This window comes from Pyxicephalus adspersus, chromosome 5 (assembly GCF_032062135.1).
Source record: "Pyxicephalus adspersus chromosome 5, UCB_Pads_2.0, whole genome shotgun sequence".
Classification (NCBI taxonomy): Eukaryota; Metazoa; Chordata; class Amphibia; order Anura; family Pyxicephalidae; genus Pyxicephalus; species Pyxicephalus adspersus.
This window is the reverse complement of record NC_092862.1, coordinates 38,183,435-38,199,792: the sequence shown is the minus strand read 5'-3', so window position 1 is coordinate 38,199,792 and position 16,358 is coordinate 38,183,435. Positions and strand designations below refer to the sequence as shown.

Here is a 16,358-nt window from a genome sequence, read left to right as displayed (position 1 = left end):
ATACAGCCTACATGTGAACAGTGGAAATGAAAAACAATGTACTCTGGGGATGGAGAGCAAAACAAGACAGGAACTGAGTACTCTCTAAGGGTAACTTTTTCCGAAGGGCTTCTGCAGTTTATACATGCAGTGCTGAGTACTGGCAAACGGTGCTAATCATGTCATGCTTTATTGCGCACATAACACAAAATCATTAGAAGAGCAAAGCTGCTGGATTTATTACTTGTTCTAATAGGTGAGCCGAATCAGAGAAGTCTCTGTTTAGGGTATTCATCTTTTCATCCTGGTTAGTTCTGCCTTTAGGTTAAAGTCTATCCCAATTAGTGTGGATGGAATTGATTTAAAGAATCATACCTTTCATATTTCAAAAGGAGAATTTCAATATTACATCATTTACTGTATATAAAGAATTTAATAGTGAGAGTGAGATGCCCTACTAATGTTTGCAAACAAATGCTGAAATACTATTTTCAGAATCCTTAAATTAAGACTGATCAGTTAAAGTGTGGACTGACCCTTTAAAGAAGGTTTACATATTGACATCTGCTTACAGAAAATCATGTTCAAGAATATGAATACTCCAAAAAATAGCTTTACCTTGGCATCTAATTATCTTCAGACTGAACTCTGTGCTCCTAATACACATTTCAAGTGATACAATCAATTATTATTAATTAATGCACTTTAATTGAATCGAGTTCAAACACTTTAGCTACAATGAAGTAAAGACTCATGTCTTGTCTTTTGTACAGCATTCCTGAACCGGGGAGCAGCACTTGTGGCCAATCAGATACCCAGCCTGTACATATGCTGAGAGGGAATGCAGTAATAGGCACATAGAGCAGAGAAATGACCTTATGAGATTGCTGATTCTTTATGCCCACTCAGTTGTAGGTTGGGGCAGAGAGGTGGCCTTGCTGTATTGCTTAACTGCGACATAAAATAGTGAGCAAGTGGGTTGCTTATTGTAGAAAGGACAGGCAATGTCTCTTCTACAAGTAAAACAATATTCTGATAATACTATTGCCTCCTGAGTGGATTTAGAGCCATTTCAAACCTATGGGGAGCCACAGCCTTCTGCCGCAAGCTCAACTTTGGTCCCATCCTCACTCATTTAAGTGAATAGAAGAGGTTGGGACCTTTTTTTTTTTAATGCGGCTGTGAGCAAATCTTGCTGCTCGTGGTACAGTTTGCCTTTCCCAGCTGTGTAGCAGCAGTTTGCTATAATGCCCAGAGCCACCAGTTATGCGTTTTGACACTGCAGGTCTGAATGGGCCCATAGGGTTTGGGGGGTACAAAGTTTTACATTTATTTATATTTGTTCTTTGGTTGATTACAATGGACACATGCTTTTTGTTAACCTGGCTTACTATGTAACTCTAAAATGTGTATTACAGTAATATGCAATGCATCCTGTAGTTTAGAATGTGAATTTCAGCACTCTGACATCAAACACAAATTCCTACATTGGCAATGTGGTTTACCAGAATTATTAAACAATTGTCAAAGAGGAACAGAGAAGATTAGTTTAGAGACCATGGGTATCATTGGATGAAGTTTAAATCTTCTACGAAGTGCCAAATAAATAACATTGGGGAATGCATTTTTAGTTGAGTTAGATCTTACGCTTGTTTTTTTATTAATTTTTGGGTGGTGAATCCAGAAATGACCCCTGATTTTGCTATCACATCCAGTTTTTACGATACAGGGTACCCTCCATTTTTGTCAAAAAACATACAAATTTTACATACACTTGAATGTTTTTTTAATTTCTTTTGTTCATACAAAAGATTTTTTGTTACTCTATTACATTTTTTTTACAGTAAAACATTTGAAAATTAATCAGGTTAGCAGTTAAGGTAAAAATTTACGCTCATAGCTTTTTCTGGAGTGTTCAGTGTTAGGACAATCCCGCCGGATGCTCCAACAATAATCAGCCATCATATATACATCCCATCTACCCTGATACTGTACTTCCATGACCTTCACATCTTGGTGGCATCGTTCACCTTGCTCAACACTGACTGCAGTGATAGATGGCTGTGCAGAAAAAACACCATGATGCTCATATTGCAACCAAGCATTTTGTAGCTATCAAAGAGTTTCTGGACAATTTCTGTGTAATTATTTGCTTGTGTGTTTCCAAGAAAGTCCTTGACAATGGCTATGAATGATAACCAAGCATTCTTTTCAACTTCTGACATTGTCCTGATAAAATGTTCATCTTTGATGAGTTGTCGAATCTGTGGACCATCAAACACACCGGCCTTTATTTTTTCAAATGACAGGCTAGGAAATGCCAAAATGAGGTACTTAAAACTGTCTCCTTCAGTTGGCAAAGCTTTAACAAACTGCTCATTAGGCCCAGTTTCATGTGCAGAGGCAGGAATATAATATTCTTTCTATCAACAAGTGGCTCATGTAGAATGTTTGGATCACCTGGTTTTAGGGCAGATCTTGGAGGCCAATTCCTTTCCACCCAATGCCTCTCACAAGCTCTGCTGTCCCACATGCACAGATAACAGAGGTACTTAGTGTATCCACGTTGCTGACCAAGAAGGAAGCATACCATTTTAAGGTCAACACAGATGACCCAATCGTATTAGTAATATTGCAACAACTCAATGACTCTCTTTATGTCTGCATATTCTTTACAAAGAAAAACTGAATGGCCAATTGGGACCGACCCAAATATATTGCCATTGTGAAGGAGGACACATTTTAAGCTCCGCTTTGAGCTATCGATTAATAGTCGCCATTCAGTTGAGTGATAGATTGGAATTCCCAATTCTTCTATTAAACCAGGTATGATATGGCAATTCACAAAGCCACTGTCAATTGTAAAGTAGTGCAGAAATGCAATTTCTCTGGTTCGAAAGTATGATACCTTCATTCCTTTTTTCAAGTAAGTTTTTCTCGTGCAGTCTTGATGCTAGGAGTTCTGCAGCCTTCTTCAATAGTCTCAAATCACATGCCAAATCATGCAACTCATGCTGATCAAATTCCCTATGAACAGAGTCCTCTTCAATTTCAAACTCTTCATCATTGTTATCACCTAGTTCATCACCATAATCATCTTCTTCAAGAGAGGGTAGTGTAACGAAAACGGACACTGGGATTTCATCTGAATGAGCCACTGGGCATATAGCCGATGGTAGACTAGGATACTCTGTGTTACATTTATTTTTCTTGTTATATCCTGAAGTTTTCACTATACAAAAGTAACAGTCACTGAAATGATCTCCTGGCTCTCGCCAAACCATAGGTATACCAAATAGCATCTTATCACGTGTTCCCTTTGTCCGCATCCGTAAACCCTCGACACACTGTTTGCACATCTTATGAGGGGCCCAAGACTTATCTTGGTCACCAAGTTTACTTTGAAATATGTTAAATAGGCTTGCTCTACAAATGTGCTAATGTTCGCCCTTTGACTGGGAATGGTCAAACAGATATAACAAAATGAATCAGGGTTGTTTAGGCACTTAAACGAGAAACAGCAGAGCCAGACATGACCTGAAAGAAAGGAAATACCGTATTTTTCGGACCATAAGACGCACTTTTTTTCCCCCTAAAGTGGGGGGAAAATCAGGGTGCGTCTTATGGTCCGAATGCATATTTTTTTACTTACCTGTATCCCCGCCGGTCCCCGCAGCCAGTGTCCTCTTCCTGTGTCCCAGCGTGCGGCACTTGTCGATCGGCACTTGCACATGCCGATCGGCGCCGCCTTCATGGGCGGGCACAAGTGCCACACGCTGGGTCTCAGGGAAACACAGAGGAGGAACACAGACAGAGGCAGATAGCAGCCAATGTCTGTGTTCCTCCTCTGTAGGAGGCTGCTATCTGCCTCTGTCTGTGTTCCTCCTCTGTGTTTCCCTGTCTTCCAGCGTGCGGCACTTGTGCCCGCCCACGAAGGCGGCGCCGATTGATTTGATGAATGCCGATCGGCGGCGCCTTCATGGGCGGGCACAAGTGCCGCACGCTGGATCTCAGGGCAAATCAAATGAATTTTTTTTTTCTTGTTTTCCCGTGCGGAAAACCTGGTGCGTCTTATAGTCCGGAGCGTCTAATGGTCCGAAAAATACGGTACGTGTGTAAGTAGAAAAATACATTTTTCTTATTCACTACGTAGAGCAGCAACCTGACCACAAAAATTGAAGTCAACAAAAAAATTGTTCAAAATTGTCCCCCAGTGTAATAGTCATTGATGATATAACATTTTACTATAAGCTTAATTGGGAAGGAGCCCCCTTTCCTTTTTTGTGTCCCCCCTTTTTTTCACATGCATATAGATAGGAAAATAGAATGAAATCAATGGAGCTCATTTTTGATATTTTACATTTTTATTCCTGTTTTTTTAAATATTGTTAGACTTTAAAATGTTGGAAGGTAATGTGTATGATTGTTATTTATTTGTATTTTGATATCTGAGAATTTGTGATCTTATGTTTATATTATTATGGTACTATTGCTTCTATTTTTTTTCTTTTAACGCTATGGGTCTAAGACAAGTAATGTAGAATAATGGATAGGTATTAGGTTCTAAATAATCCTATTGCTGAAATCTGGCTGCTCTGTTGTACAAGACCAACTTGCTTATTTACTAATTCATTTGTAAATCGATCCCTATCTACATATATAAATAGGGATATTTGTTACATATACATGTATCCTTCTATCTGTCACTTCTATCTTTGCCACTCACTATGTATGCAAATGAGTGGGTGGAAAAGATGCCAATATTGGTTAAAAATAAAGATGCCACTGCTGTCATTTAGTGATAGGAATTAGAGGGTAATTACAACATTTCCCTTGCAATCAGCTAACAAGGCAGTATTTAAAAACCTACATATACTGTAGAATTATGTTAAGTCCAATGACATGAATTTTACTTCCTAAAACTGTTATCTGTAATGTATGTTCTACTAACTGATACTAAACTTTAAATTATCAGCATTAAACTACTAACAGTTGTGATAGAAAGAATGCCAGCTTGCTGAAAGGGTTAAGTGTTGGGGGAGGTTAATTGGTAATGAACAGGTAAAGGATCATAGTGTTGGAGGGGTAGGTGTAAGGGGTGATTTTAGATAATAATGTAAGTGTTGGGGTATGTAGGAGTGAATGTGGGGTGAATGTTATCAGATATTCAGTTACAACATTTACATTAGATCTTAGCCCTTAGAAGCTTTACACTGCCAGCATTACATGTACCAAGATCAGAACATCCAGATGTGTCCTGGACATTGCTAAAGGGATTAGTGGATCTCAGATTTGTAGTTTAGTAATACTGAATGAATATTGGACGAAGTAAAGATGCCTGCCAGCACTGAACTCTATTATTTAGAACATAGTGTCCTTTTTTGTTGTTCATGACTACAATGAATAAATTAACCCTTTCATAATGCAACATGCAACCAGTGCTTTGGAATTACATTTATTGGTGCCATGGGTGAAATTTTCTCTGAATGGTATATGTAAGCATTCTGAGAGCCCCCATCAGATGAAAAGGGGGTCCTTTTAGTTGTTATATACACAGACAGGACAGCTAGAATGATTTGAATATGGGTTCCACTATTCCACCCTATTTAACCTCATTTCTCCTTTTGTTCATGTTTGTAACTGCTTGGCTAAATTGCAGAGTTGCAGTTGCTTTGGTTTGTATTTATTGTACCACATAAACTAATTTAAGTAAATGATGTTCTGCGCAGTCACATTATCCTCGTTCCAATAAGCACTCCTCATACCTGCAGGGGTTTGGACTTTAGCTCCTGGTTGTTGACAAGTATCTTCTAATGATGCATTAGGGGTATCTTGTATTCTCTTCAGTCTGTATGATGTAGTGGAGCACAGATATAACCTTTGTCAGTGATTTGGGTCCTAGGTTAGCATATTGGCAGCCGTCTCATTCTAAACAAAATAGTTCCTTACTGTACAGTATATCTTGGTTTTTAAATAGCATTTGTTTTGCTTTAAACTGAAGATGGGTTAAAAAAAAAGATTTTAATAGAAAATGAAGGCAAAATATAACAATGACAAATATTAATTTATGGTGTGTGATAACAGATGTGCAATGTGTGTGTTTATAGAATATCAATGGTCCAATGTTGCAGAACACGGATGTAATCAGTTTAGGTGCCATTGGTATTTGTTATTTTTATTATTGTTTCCACTATTATTGTTGTCTATTATTGTTTATTGAGTTCCACTACCTTGATATAATACAGGAAATGGTAACAATTATGATAATGTACGAAGGCTGTATGTGCAATAATGCCAGTGGTGCCAGGACAGAAAGATTAGGGGACATCACCAGACTCATAATGTACAAATTGAAATAACTTCTTGTATTATCATTATTATATTTTCCTTCTCTGTTCAATTCAGGATGTTTGTTGCTAAATTCATCAAAAGGATTTTATACTTTGTGGAACCATCTCTTTTTATGGTTTGGTGGTTTCTTAAGCTAAAAAGCAGTGGTGCCAAGCCAAGGTTTTAATTCCCCAACCACAATGCATTATTTATTTATGCCGTTGTATAGTGCTGGCATCTTCTGCAAGATTTAACAAAGTCCAGTCATGTAATATTACTACCATAGTGCCACACATTGATAATATATCAAAATATCACACCTGGAACCCTAATCTGCAAGGTCACTGTGCCACCCATGTATTGCATATTTCTAATAAATATATGTATATATAGATATATATTTATATATATATATATATATATATATATATATATATATATATATATACACACACAATAGGTCTGATTTATTAAAGCTCTCCAATGCTGGAGAGGATTAAAGCTCTCCAATGCTGGAGAGGATACACTTTCATCAGTGAAGCTGGGTGATCCAGCAAACCTGGAATGGATTTCTTAAAAGTAATTTGTATTTGTTAGAAAATGTTTTCAATCCTGGACCAGATCCATTCCAGTATTGCTGGATCGCCCAGCTTCACTGATGAAAGTGTATCCTCTTCAGCCTTGGAGAGCTATAATAAATCAGCAACAGAAGTTTACATAATTATTCAGTGATAAAGCTGAAAGAGCCTACATGTAGCATCTCACCCATGGACACCCATAAAGTATGAATGGAGCAGGCAGTGAGCAGTTTAGTACTGCCCTCTGGCACCCAACATAACATGCTCAAATGTTTGTTCTTTAAAAACCAGCACTTTAGCGCAGGTAGCTCGGTAGATGGCAAGATGCCAACTGCTAGAAACCACACAGGAACCGCTGTTCTCACCGCCAGTACAAACAAGCCCAGAGTGTGATCACAGGCATTAGACAACCAACATGCTAGTGAACAATATTACACCATAGTTTCAAGCTGCATACACATGCTAGAAAATCTAATGTGTGTACACAACATTTAGTGATCTTCCATGGCGGATCACTAAAACCCAACCAGGAACGGCCACTGTTTGTGCATTGCTTATTCATTCTAGTTGCAAATAATATTGTTTGTACATAGCTTTAATAAGCACTCAAGTTTTCACTCATAAATGTACTGCTAGTAACAATTCATTAATTTTATATAACATTCTTTAGAATGAGCCAGTACTGGCAGATTACATAATCTCTCAGTGACAGGTCCACTTTAATCCATGTGCACACAGGTCTAGGTGGTGTGATAGATTAGCTGGTCATGTCATGGTGCTTTGGCTTTTTTCTACCTGGCTTGCTGCAGGTAATTGAATACAAGATGATGGCACTTACAGAACCGTGCTCTCTGGGGGACATAATTCACCGTTGGCTATTTCCAGGCTCTGCACCTGGTAGCCAGCATGCAAATTGTTTTATCTTACGGATAAACATTTGTCTAATGCAGCATGGGAACAATGCTTCATTTTCCTGACACTGCTTACTCTTGTTCTTCCTAATGATTCCATTTCTCTTTTTTATTTGCAAACTAAATAGCTGCCTGCGCTCTGATTGGCTGGTAGACCCATTGTTCATTATGGTGTGCCAATACCTGTTTGCTTTACTTTCACGTCTGTGGCAGAATGATTTGAAAGAATTTATATTTGCTTAGATGTTTTGTGTTCTCTTACAAATAAAACAATTTAAACTGGCCAGGCAGCACATTACTGTCTGGACTACATGTGCAGAAATAATAGGTTTAAAAATAATTTCAATTATGTAATCCAATAGTCAGGTCTGGATCTGCAAATACTGAACAACTGTGGCAGAATGACCTATGGGCTTATATGGGGTTTCAGAAACACAATATTAATAATTAAGGTACTGCAAATGTTAATAATTATGAGACTTAATTTTTAACTAGTTATAATGAATTTATATTTATGTATTAATAATTACTAACTAATCAGATTTCTTTGGGTTTTACTGTATGATCTCTGAAAGGTGATTTCCTATTCTGTCTAAACTTACATTCACTTTTATATATGTACCTTTTTAGGTAAATTATAATAGTGTACCCTGAAATGATTCTTAGGGGGAATAGCTAGAGTGTGTAGGGTAATGGGGGAGGGGGTTATGTGGATGCAGTATGGTTGGCTTGGTGGCCTTTGCAGCACTAGGTCCCAGGTTCCCGACCAGGACTCTATCTGCATGGAGTTTGCATGTTATCCCTGTGTCTGCATGGGTTTCCTCTGGGTACACCGGTTTTCTCCCACATCCCACAAAACATGCAGTTAGGTTAGTCAGTTTTGGCTCAAAAATTGTTTTTAGACTGGGTTAATGACATATGACTATGGTAGGGAGATTGTGAGCCCCTTGCATAAAGTACAGCTGTATTTATGGAGGGGGCTGCCAGGGTATAGTGTCTGCCCAAAATTCCACAGTTCTTAGGATACACTAACCAATGTAAAAGCTCAAGCTTTGAGGTTGTTGTGTGTGGCTTTTACATTCCATTAATATTAGTATAGTCTCTAATAGGGACCACAAAGATGTTCACATCCTCATTACATACTGGTAAACAATCACCATGTAAACACATGTACACAAGAGGCAATACAATTATTTACAACGAACATAAACATATGACTCACCAAGCATCCCCTCTGAGATAATAGCAAACCAAAGGAAATGCTCATGTAGGAAATTGAGAATTTTATACAAAGTAAGAATTCTGCAAAATATTAAGAGACAAAAGTGTAGTTGGATGATTAACAATGAGATCACTAATATAGAAACAAATTTGCCATCAAAGTAGACTTATAGCTGGCCTCCAGCATTCCCTTTATTCACATCTATTGTGCTAGTATTGTTTACTCTGATTCACTGCAAACTGTGATCTGCTTACAGTGTTCAAAATAACCTATAGCAAGTCAGATAGATTCTGCATCATTTCCTGGCTGGGGGACATCCAGCATTATATAGCCCTTTCCTTCTCTGCCCCACTATCCTTGGCTCACCCCTTTTATTCATTGAATGCCAGTTTTTTCAATCAAGGAAGCTCAGCATAATATGTGAGCATTACCTAGGGCAGTCCGCATGAAAATCGAGTTTGCCTAAGAACTCCAGCTCCTCCAGAGTGACATCCACCAATCAGGGCATTTTATCTTTACATAACTCCTCCCAAGAGGAGTCCAGCATCATAGCTGAGGGCTCCTGAAAGAGACCTAAAGTTCCACTTTTAAGAATACATGATCAGGCCGGTCATTATTGCAGAAAGGTGACAGGCACCGGATATATGTCAAAAAGCTGAGCTGTGCATATACAGTAATGAAAACACAGCGTACTTAAACATTCTTATTAAGGGGAAAGGAAGAAACAGGAAAGGAAAATAAAGGAAGATGTTCATGAAGGCAAACAAGTAACATAGTAACTGCGATCCTAGGGATTTGTTCTCTTGATAGTTTGCATTTTGTTTTTCAATAGATATTTAATTAATCCCATCATACAGCAGTTGTTGTACACTGGTAGAGGAAGGATAACGTATCTGCAGGTTATATTTATTGCCATATGGATAGAACTGGATGAATCCATCTAGACCAGGGGAGGGCAAACTTTTTTAGTCAGGGGCCACAATCTGATATAAAATTAGCCAGAGGGGCCAGACCGATGGAAGAGCGGGGGGGCTTATGCCATCATGACACCACTGAACGTGACATAATGATGGCATAACCCCGCCCACTCCCCCATTGCATATCTGAGCCTGCAATGGGAGAGTGGGCAGGCTGTGTCACTGCACACAACCCGCCCACTCCCCCAACGCAGCCTCTGATTCGGGGAACATGTTCCGCAGCCCTGCCAGAGAAACATTCCTAAAGGGCCGTATACAGCCTGCGGGCCGTAGTTTGCCCATGCCTGATCTAGACTCAAGTGTTAGATTCTACTTGGCTGATTCCAAGGTGCTGTATTTCCCATTTTGCTGCTGTTCTATAGGGAAATGCAGAGAGTGTTTGGTAAATATTTATTCAGAACTGAAAAGAAAACATGTAAAAAAATTTGCCTGGTAAATATGACTACTTATGGATTATAAACATTTCATATACTGAAACAATTTCATGGATTTTGAATAAATAAGCTGGACTGTTCAGAATAAAGGCTGTGACCAGCTAAAAAGAGAAAAAATACCTTTGGTTTACTGTTGTCTTATGTAGTTTTGTTCTTGGTTGCAGCCCATGGGAACAGAGCGGATGGAGATGCGCAAGCGGCAGATGTCAGTACACCAAGAGACTGTGAGCTCCTCTCAGGCACAGCAGGGAGTTGGGAATAGGGGATCAAATGCTTGCTGCTTCTGTTGGTGCTGTTGCTGCAGCTGCTCATGGTAGGTAAAACTTACATTGCACTTTATTTTAATATGGTAAGATTAGGAATAATGATCATTCATGCACTAATCTATTGAAAATCACCTTTACTAATCATAAATGAGTAAACTGCAATCAAATTGGGCTAATTTCAGACATTCAGTAAACTCTGAAGTTTATTGCATGCCCACAGTATGCCAACTGCTTCCATTCAGCCAAATGGGAGTGTTTTGGAACCATTTTGAGCACATTTGTGGAGTTGTGGTGCAGTTCTTGGATAAAACATGTTGCTTCTGGCCACATGGTTATTTCTGCACTTTAGGGGGAAGAATCGCACTACAATCACAAAGACAGTACATGCAAATGAATTGAGTTATGGTGCAATTTGCAGCTCCTGGTATAAAGCAGCAGCTTGCTATGCACCTGGGAATGGCAAACTGCACAGGTTCAGGCCACACATCCCTTAGATTACTGCACTTTACACATCATTAATGCACTTTACAATGTGATTTTTGTTAAATTTGCAGACACCACATACTATAAATCTGACCTCTTCATTATTATTTTATTATCTTATAAATAAAGCAACAACGTATTACGCAGTGCTGTACAATATGTAACAGTAGGTACAAATTGTACACTGACAGAACTTCAGTACAAACTATGATGGAGGGGATAAAGAGGACCCTTATGAGAATACAATCTAATCATGTCCTTTACATACTAATGAATGTCCTGATGGCACTGCCACCCCCTGATCTTTGTCTGCTAAAAAATATCTAAAGTCTCAGTCCTTGTTTTTTATATAACCTGCATTTTTCAGAAATTGCAGATTTTTCACTTGTTTAAAATTTAAAACAACTGTCGGGTTTGTATTGCTGTCTGTGCCCCATTCGTGAGATTCACTCTCTTAAATTCCATGAATAACCATTGTCACTAGGAGAGATCTGATATCTTCCAGTTTATTTCACTTTGGAGAGATTTCTTCTCTCTTCCTCTTGTGTCTACAGGATAGGCAATGAAGGAAAATTTTATTTGCACATGCAGCAACAAAAAAGGAGGTGTTTCAGCTACTCTATTCAAAATGCAAAATGGATAACAATTCTTTGACTCTCAGATAGTACAATATGAGAGAAATAAATACCTGGCATAGATGTGTTTTATCCAAACTAGGAGATGGTTTTCCCAATTTGAGGTGTTTGGCCAGTTCTTAACATTTTTCTAGAACCTCAGAGATCTTCATAATTTCCAGCATTGCTGTGTCAGCTATTGCTTATCTCTTCAGACGAGCTGCTGGTGTCACTGGTTCAAATGTGTTCTTTATATTGTTACTTGACAGCCTAATAGATGACCCATAAGAACATACAATTTACACAGAAAACATTACTAATAGTGTGTGGTAAAGAGTCTTTTATCTAGGGTACTGAAACGCTGTAAGGACCCATGGGGGAAAAACTCAATGCAAAAATAAAACTCAACTTGGAGCAGAGGTCTGCTTTAAAGTGAACCTGTCATGAGAGTTCTAGCTTATTCCCAGGCCATCATTCTGCTCCTTTCTCCTGTACACTCACACACTGGGCTCTCCCACTAATGATGTAACATCTGGCCTGATTTATTAAAGCTCTCCAAGGCTGGAGAGGATACACTTTGATCAGTGAAGCTGGGTGATCCAGCAATCCTGGAATACTAAGTAATGTCAGTGACCTAGTATGTGATAGCATAACAGCAAAGAAATTATAATATTGATAAGAAGGCCATCCTTGTATACTTCTCATGACTAGAAGTTTTTAACATTGCTAAAATATAAAAAAAGAAGAATTTTCTAAACTTTGTATAAAGTTTTACACTGGAAGATGTAAAAATTCAACATAAATACTTTTCCCCTTGAAACTATTCTCCCATTTTACTGGAATAGTGAAGAGCAGACAGCCAGCTCTGTGTGATCTCACTTCGCCCCGGGCCATGTTCTTGCATATGCCAGCATCTTCCTAATTTACTCTGTTGAATCCATTTTTTATATGTAATTTTCTATTTCGAGTCTAATATATTTACTGTTGCTGTAACCAACATTAATCAACATATGCAGAATGCACAGATGGACGACAGACACACAGGAACATGCTTTCAAAGAAATAATGTATATACTAGGGAGGATAATAGGCAGGATTTGGTGGAACAGCTCTCTGACCTAAATATCACTCTACCATGAATAAATATTTTATTTCAAAATGCTGCAGAAATCCCAAAGTGACTCATAAATGTATTATAAAGGCATGGAATATCCCTACACAGTAAACCCCAAAAGAAATATTAACTATTAGGCTCCTTGTGAAATCTGTCTATCTTCTATGTATCCTTTATTTAGTTTGAAGTGGATCAACAAATAAAATCTTCTTTTCTGAATTGATTGAAGGGTTAGAGAGGAAATAGCAGCACAAGGAGCCAGTTAGTTCATGTTCCTACAAGCAGCATGCTCATAGAAAGGAGTGCTCACTGTGCTGCTTCTCTTTCAATGTCCTGTTACAAGCTGGAATGGGTCCAGATTGAGGTCAGTGGAAGTGGGCTATGTGATGCTGGCCATCAGACTATAGACATCTGGTTGCAAACAAAATTTAATATAATGTACAGCACATGTTTCTTGATTCTGTTACTAATATACTATTTGACATCATAGTTTTGTTTTAACTCCCATAATGGTTCACTATTGTATTTAAATAAACCCTGTCACTAACTGAAATCAAAAAGAACAGAAAACATGAATTTTAAATGAAAACCTTTGCTTTTCCATGTATTTACTTACGACATGCCCTTTTGCTACATTTGACTTTAGAAGAGTTAAATCCCTAGCACAGTTTCTCCTCTCTCCTGCTATATCTTCGCTCACTCCTTTTCTGGAAATATCTAATTACTGTCATGCTGGACTAGAACTTGTCCCATTGCCTGGGCTCTTGTGTTGCTTTGAGCTCTTCCCAGTTACTTTGATCTGTATGGGAAGATAAGCAACTCAAATACAGCTAAGAAGTACTTACACAAATGGCTGACAATATCAGTTTTGTCATTATGTGTTCTACCCAACTTCTAAAATGTGTCTTCATCCCAGATTCTGCTAAATAAAAGAAAGCTGTACCTATGTTTGGCAGTCATGCTGATTCAGTTCAATAATTTTTGAGTCTTGGCACAGACCAAGCATACCGGTTAGAAAAGTCAGACCTGGTTATCTTTATACTTGTTCTACTCAACCTGAAAAATAATAATGAAGTTATGGTAATGGATTATCAATAAATTAGCAATTTAGCAGAAATGTACGTTAAATATGTCAGTCTTTATAGAGTTCTTCTAGGGATGGCAGAGGTGATGAGTAGAAATCAAGGAGAAGAAGACGTAATTATATATATGAGATAGGCATAGCTTGCATTTTAAGTTTTGTATCCTTACCTGGGTATAGGTATTTCTGGGTTAATTCATTATGTTTATTTGCAGCCTCACTGTTCGGAATCAGGAAGATGAAAGGACGAGAAGGTCTTCTAATGAAATCAGAGGGGATGGCATCCCAAACTGTGAAGAAAGGTAAGTGACCCTTATAGCCAGTGATATTTAAACCACACTAAATATGATTCATTAAAATTGATGAAAAGAAATAAGGAAACAAATTAGAGTTGTACTAGACAACCAAAAGAAGACTTTTTTTCATTTTCTTCAGAAAATACAGGTATTCCCCGGGTTACATACAAGACAGGGCATGTAGGATTGTTCTTAAGTTGAATTGTATGTAAGTCGGAACAGGTACATTATTTTAATAAATGCAATTTGGAAAAATGTTTGTTTCAACATATTATTAGGCAGCGTGGTGTCAGTTACTGTATAAAACCTCACTGTGAGCAAATCACAAAACAATAACTTCTGGAGAAAGCTGTGCTTTGGTATGCAAAAAGAAACAACTGCAGAGTTTGTCTTGGTCATTAAAGAGTTACAAGAGGTTACAGATCAGCTTAGTTGTGTTTAGCAAAAGATTTCTTGTGCAAGTCATGCAAACCGTCCCCTTCCCCCCTATGAAGCCTCTGTCCTGCACATAAGGGAGTAGGGAAGCACCATTCGTAGTCCTCTGTATGTCAGATGTCCTTAACCCTGGGACTACCTGTAATTACCATGGCTTTACTGATTTTTTTCATTAATAACACTATTGTAGTAATTCTGTTTTTTCTAGTTTCATTTAACAGGCATATAAAATCTACAACAAGACACAAAATAGACAAATATATTTACTAATAAGCTGTATGAGTGCCCAGCCACAAATATTTATCTGGAATACTGGGTAGAGAAAGGTTTTGGTAGCTTCTAACTCTAACACATTTAGCAGGAGCTGATAATTGAGCTGGATAATGGCAAAATGCTAACTTTCTCCAAGCTTTGGGGATACATTTGCAGCCTTGTTTCACATGTATTGCTAGCCAAAACTTTTTTTTAGTTTAGTTTAAAATAGTAGGATATGGTTAGATTTCATTGTCTAGTGGACAGGAAGGAGCTGCAGATAGCAGTAAATAAACTGCCAGTGATTCTGATCCTTTTCCACTTTATCCAATTTATAGTAAATAGTTTTCAGATTCACAAAGTTGAATAAAATCTTTATCTTTGGAGTTCCAGTTTAGCTTAATAAACATACAGATCCCCATCCCAGACTGAATTCTGCTGTATAAGATATAACAAGACAAAGTCAGCTTCTAACATTAGTTGTGTTTAAAAATTAAATTTTTGAATAAATGAGTAAACAAATTAAATGATATTGTTGTTATATCTGGAACATAGCAAAGAAACGCTGGTTGGATCTTACATACTCAATCCAAACTGAAAAGCAATGGTTCTGGATACATTTTTTGGATCCTGTTTCTAAAAGGTTCTGGATCCTGTTTCAAAAATTAATTGGACAAATAAGTTACCCTTGCAAAAGAAGAGAGTGATTACTGCACTGCTGAATGCAGTTCTGTTGAAGATAACACCACTTTAAGGCTGTCCAGAAACTGGCAATACCAGAAGTATCCATCTCCTGGTCCAAAATGGTCAGTGGTTTCCCCTACAAGCTCACACATTACATCTGTGTTTTGTAGTTGTAAAGAGTGAAGTACTTAGGGTTTCTTGCTGAGCTGTTGCATATTGTTGCAATGTATTGCTTTGCTGGGGGTTTTTATTGTATGTGTTCATTCCATTAGTGTTGATTATAATATCCTGCAATACTATTTTAATGCACAGTGTATTGTCCAGGTAAATTATTAATATGTCTAGATATAGTGGCAAACATAAGCATGGGGGGATTTAAAAGACCCCTTTGATTTATTAGTTCATTAGTTGTTCTGTTACATAGTAAAGCAATAATTCTGTCTTTCTTTTGTTTCTCTATTAGCCCAACTCCTACCCTTGAAGACGTGCACTCCTGGGGCCAGTCATTTGACAAGCTCATGAACACTCCGGCAGGGAGAAATGCTTTCCGGGAATTCCTTCGGACAGAATTCAGTGAAGAGAACATGCTCTTCTGGATGGCCTGTGAGGACCTCAAAAAGGAATCAAACAAAAATGTTATAGAAGAGAAAGCTAGATTAATATATGAGGACTACATCTCCATTTTATCTCCCAAAGAGGTAA

General features: G+C 38.0%; 1 protein-coding gene across 2 annotated transcripts in view; it reads left to right on the top strand.

The window, feature by feature from the left end:
- RGS20 (regulator of G protein signaling 20) overlaps window positions 1–16,358 on the top strand; it is an 81,332-nt gene that overhangs the window by 61,552 nt on the left and 3,422 nt on the right. For both annotated transcript variants that reach the window (XM_072411205.1, XM_072411206.1), the window contains exons 2-4: window positions 10,596–10,744; window positions 14,205–14,291; window positions 16,120–16,354. In XM_072411205.1, the coding sequence (XP_072267306.1) occupies window positions 10,596–10,744; window positions 14,205–14,291; window positions 16,120–16,354 (471 nt within the window). The remainder of the gene's footprint in view (window positions 1–10,595; window positions 10,745–14,204; window positions 14,292–16,119; window positions 16,355–16,358) is intronic.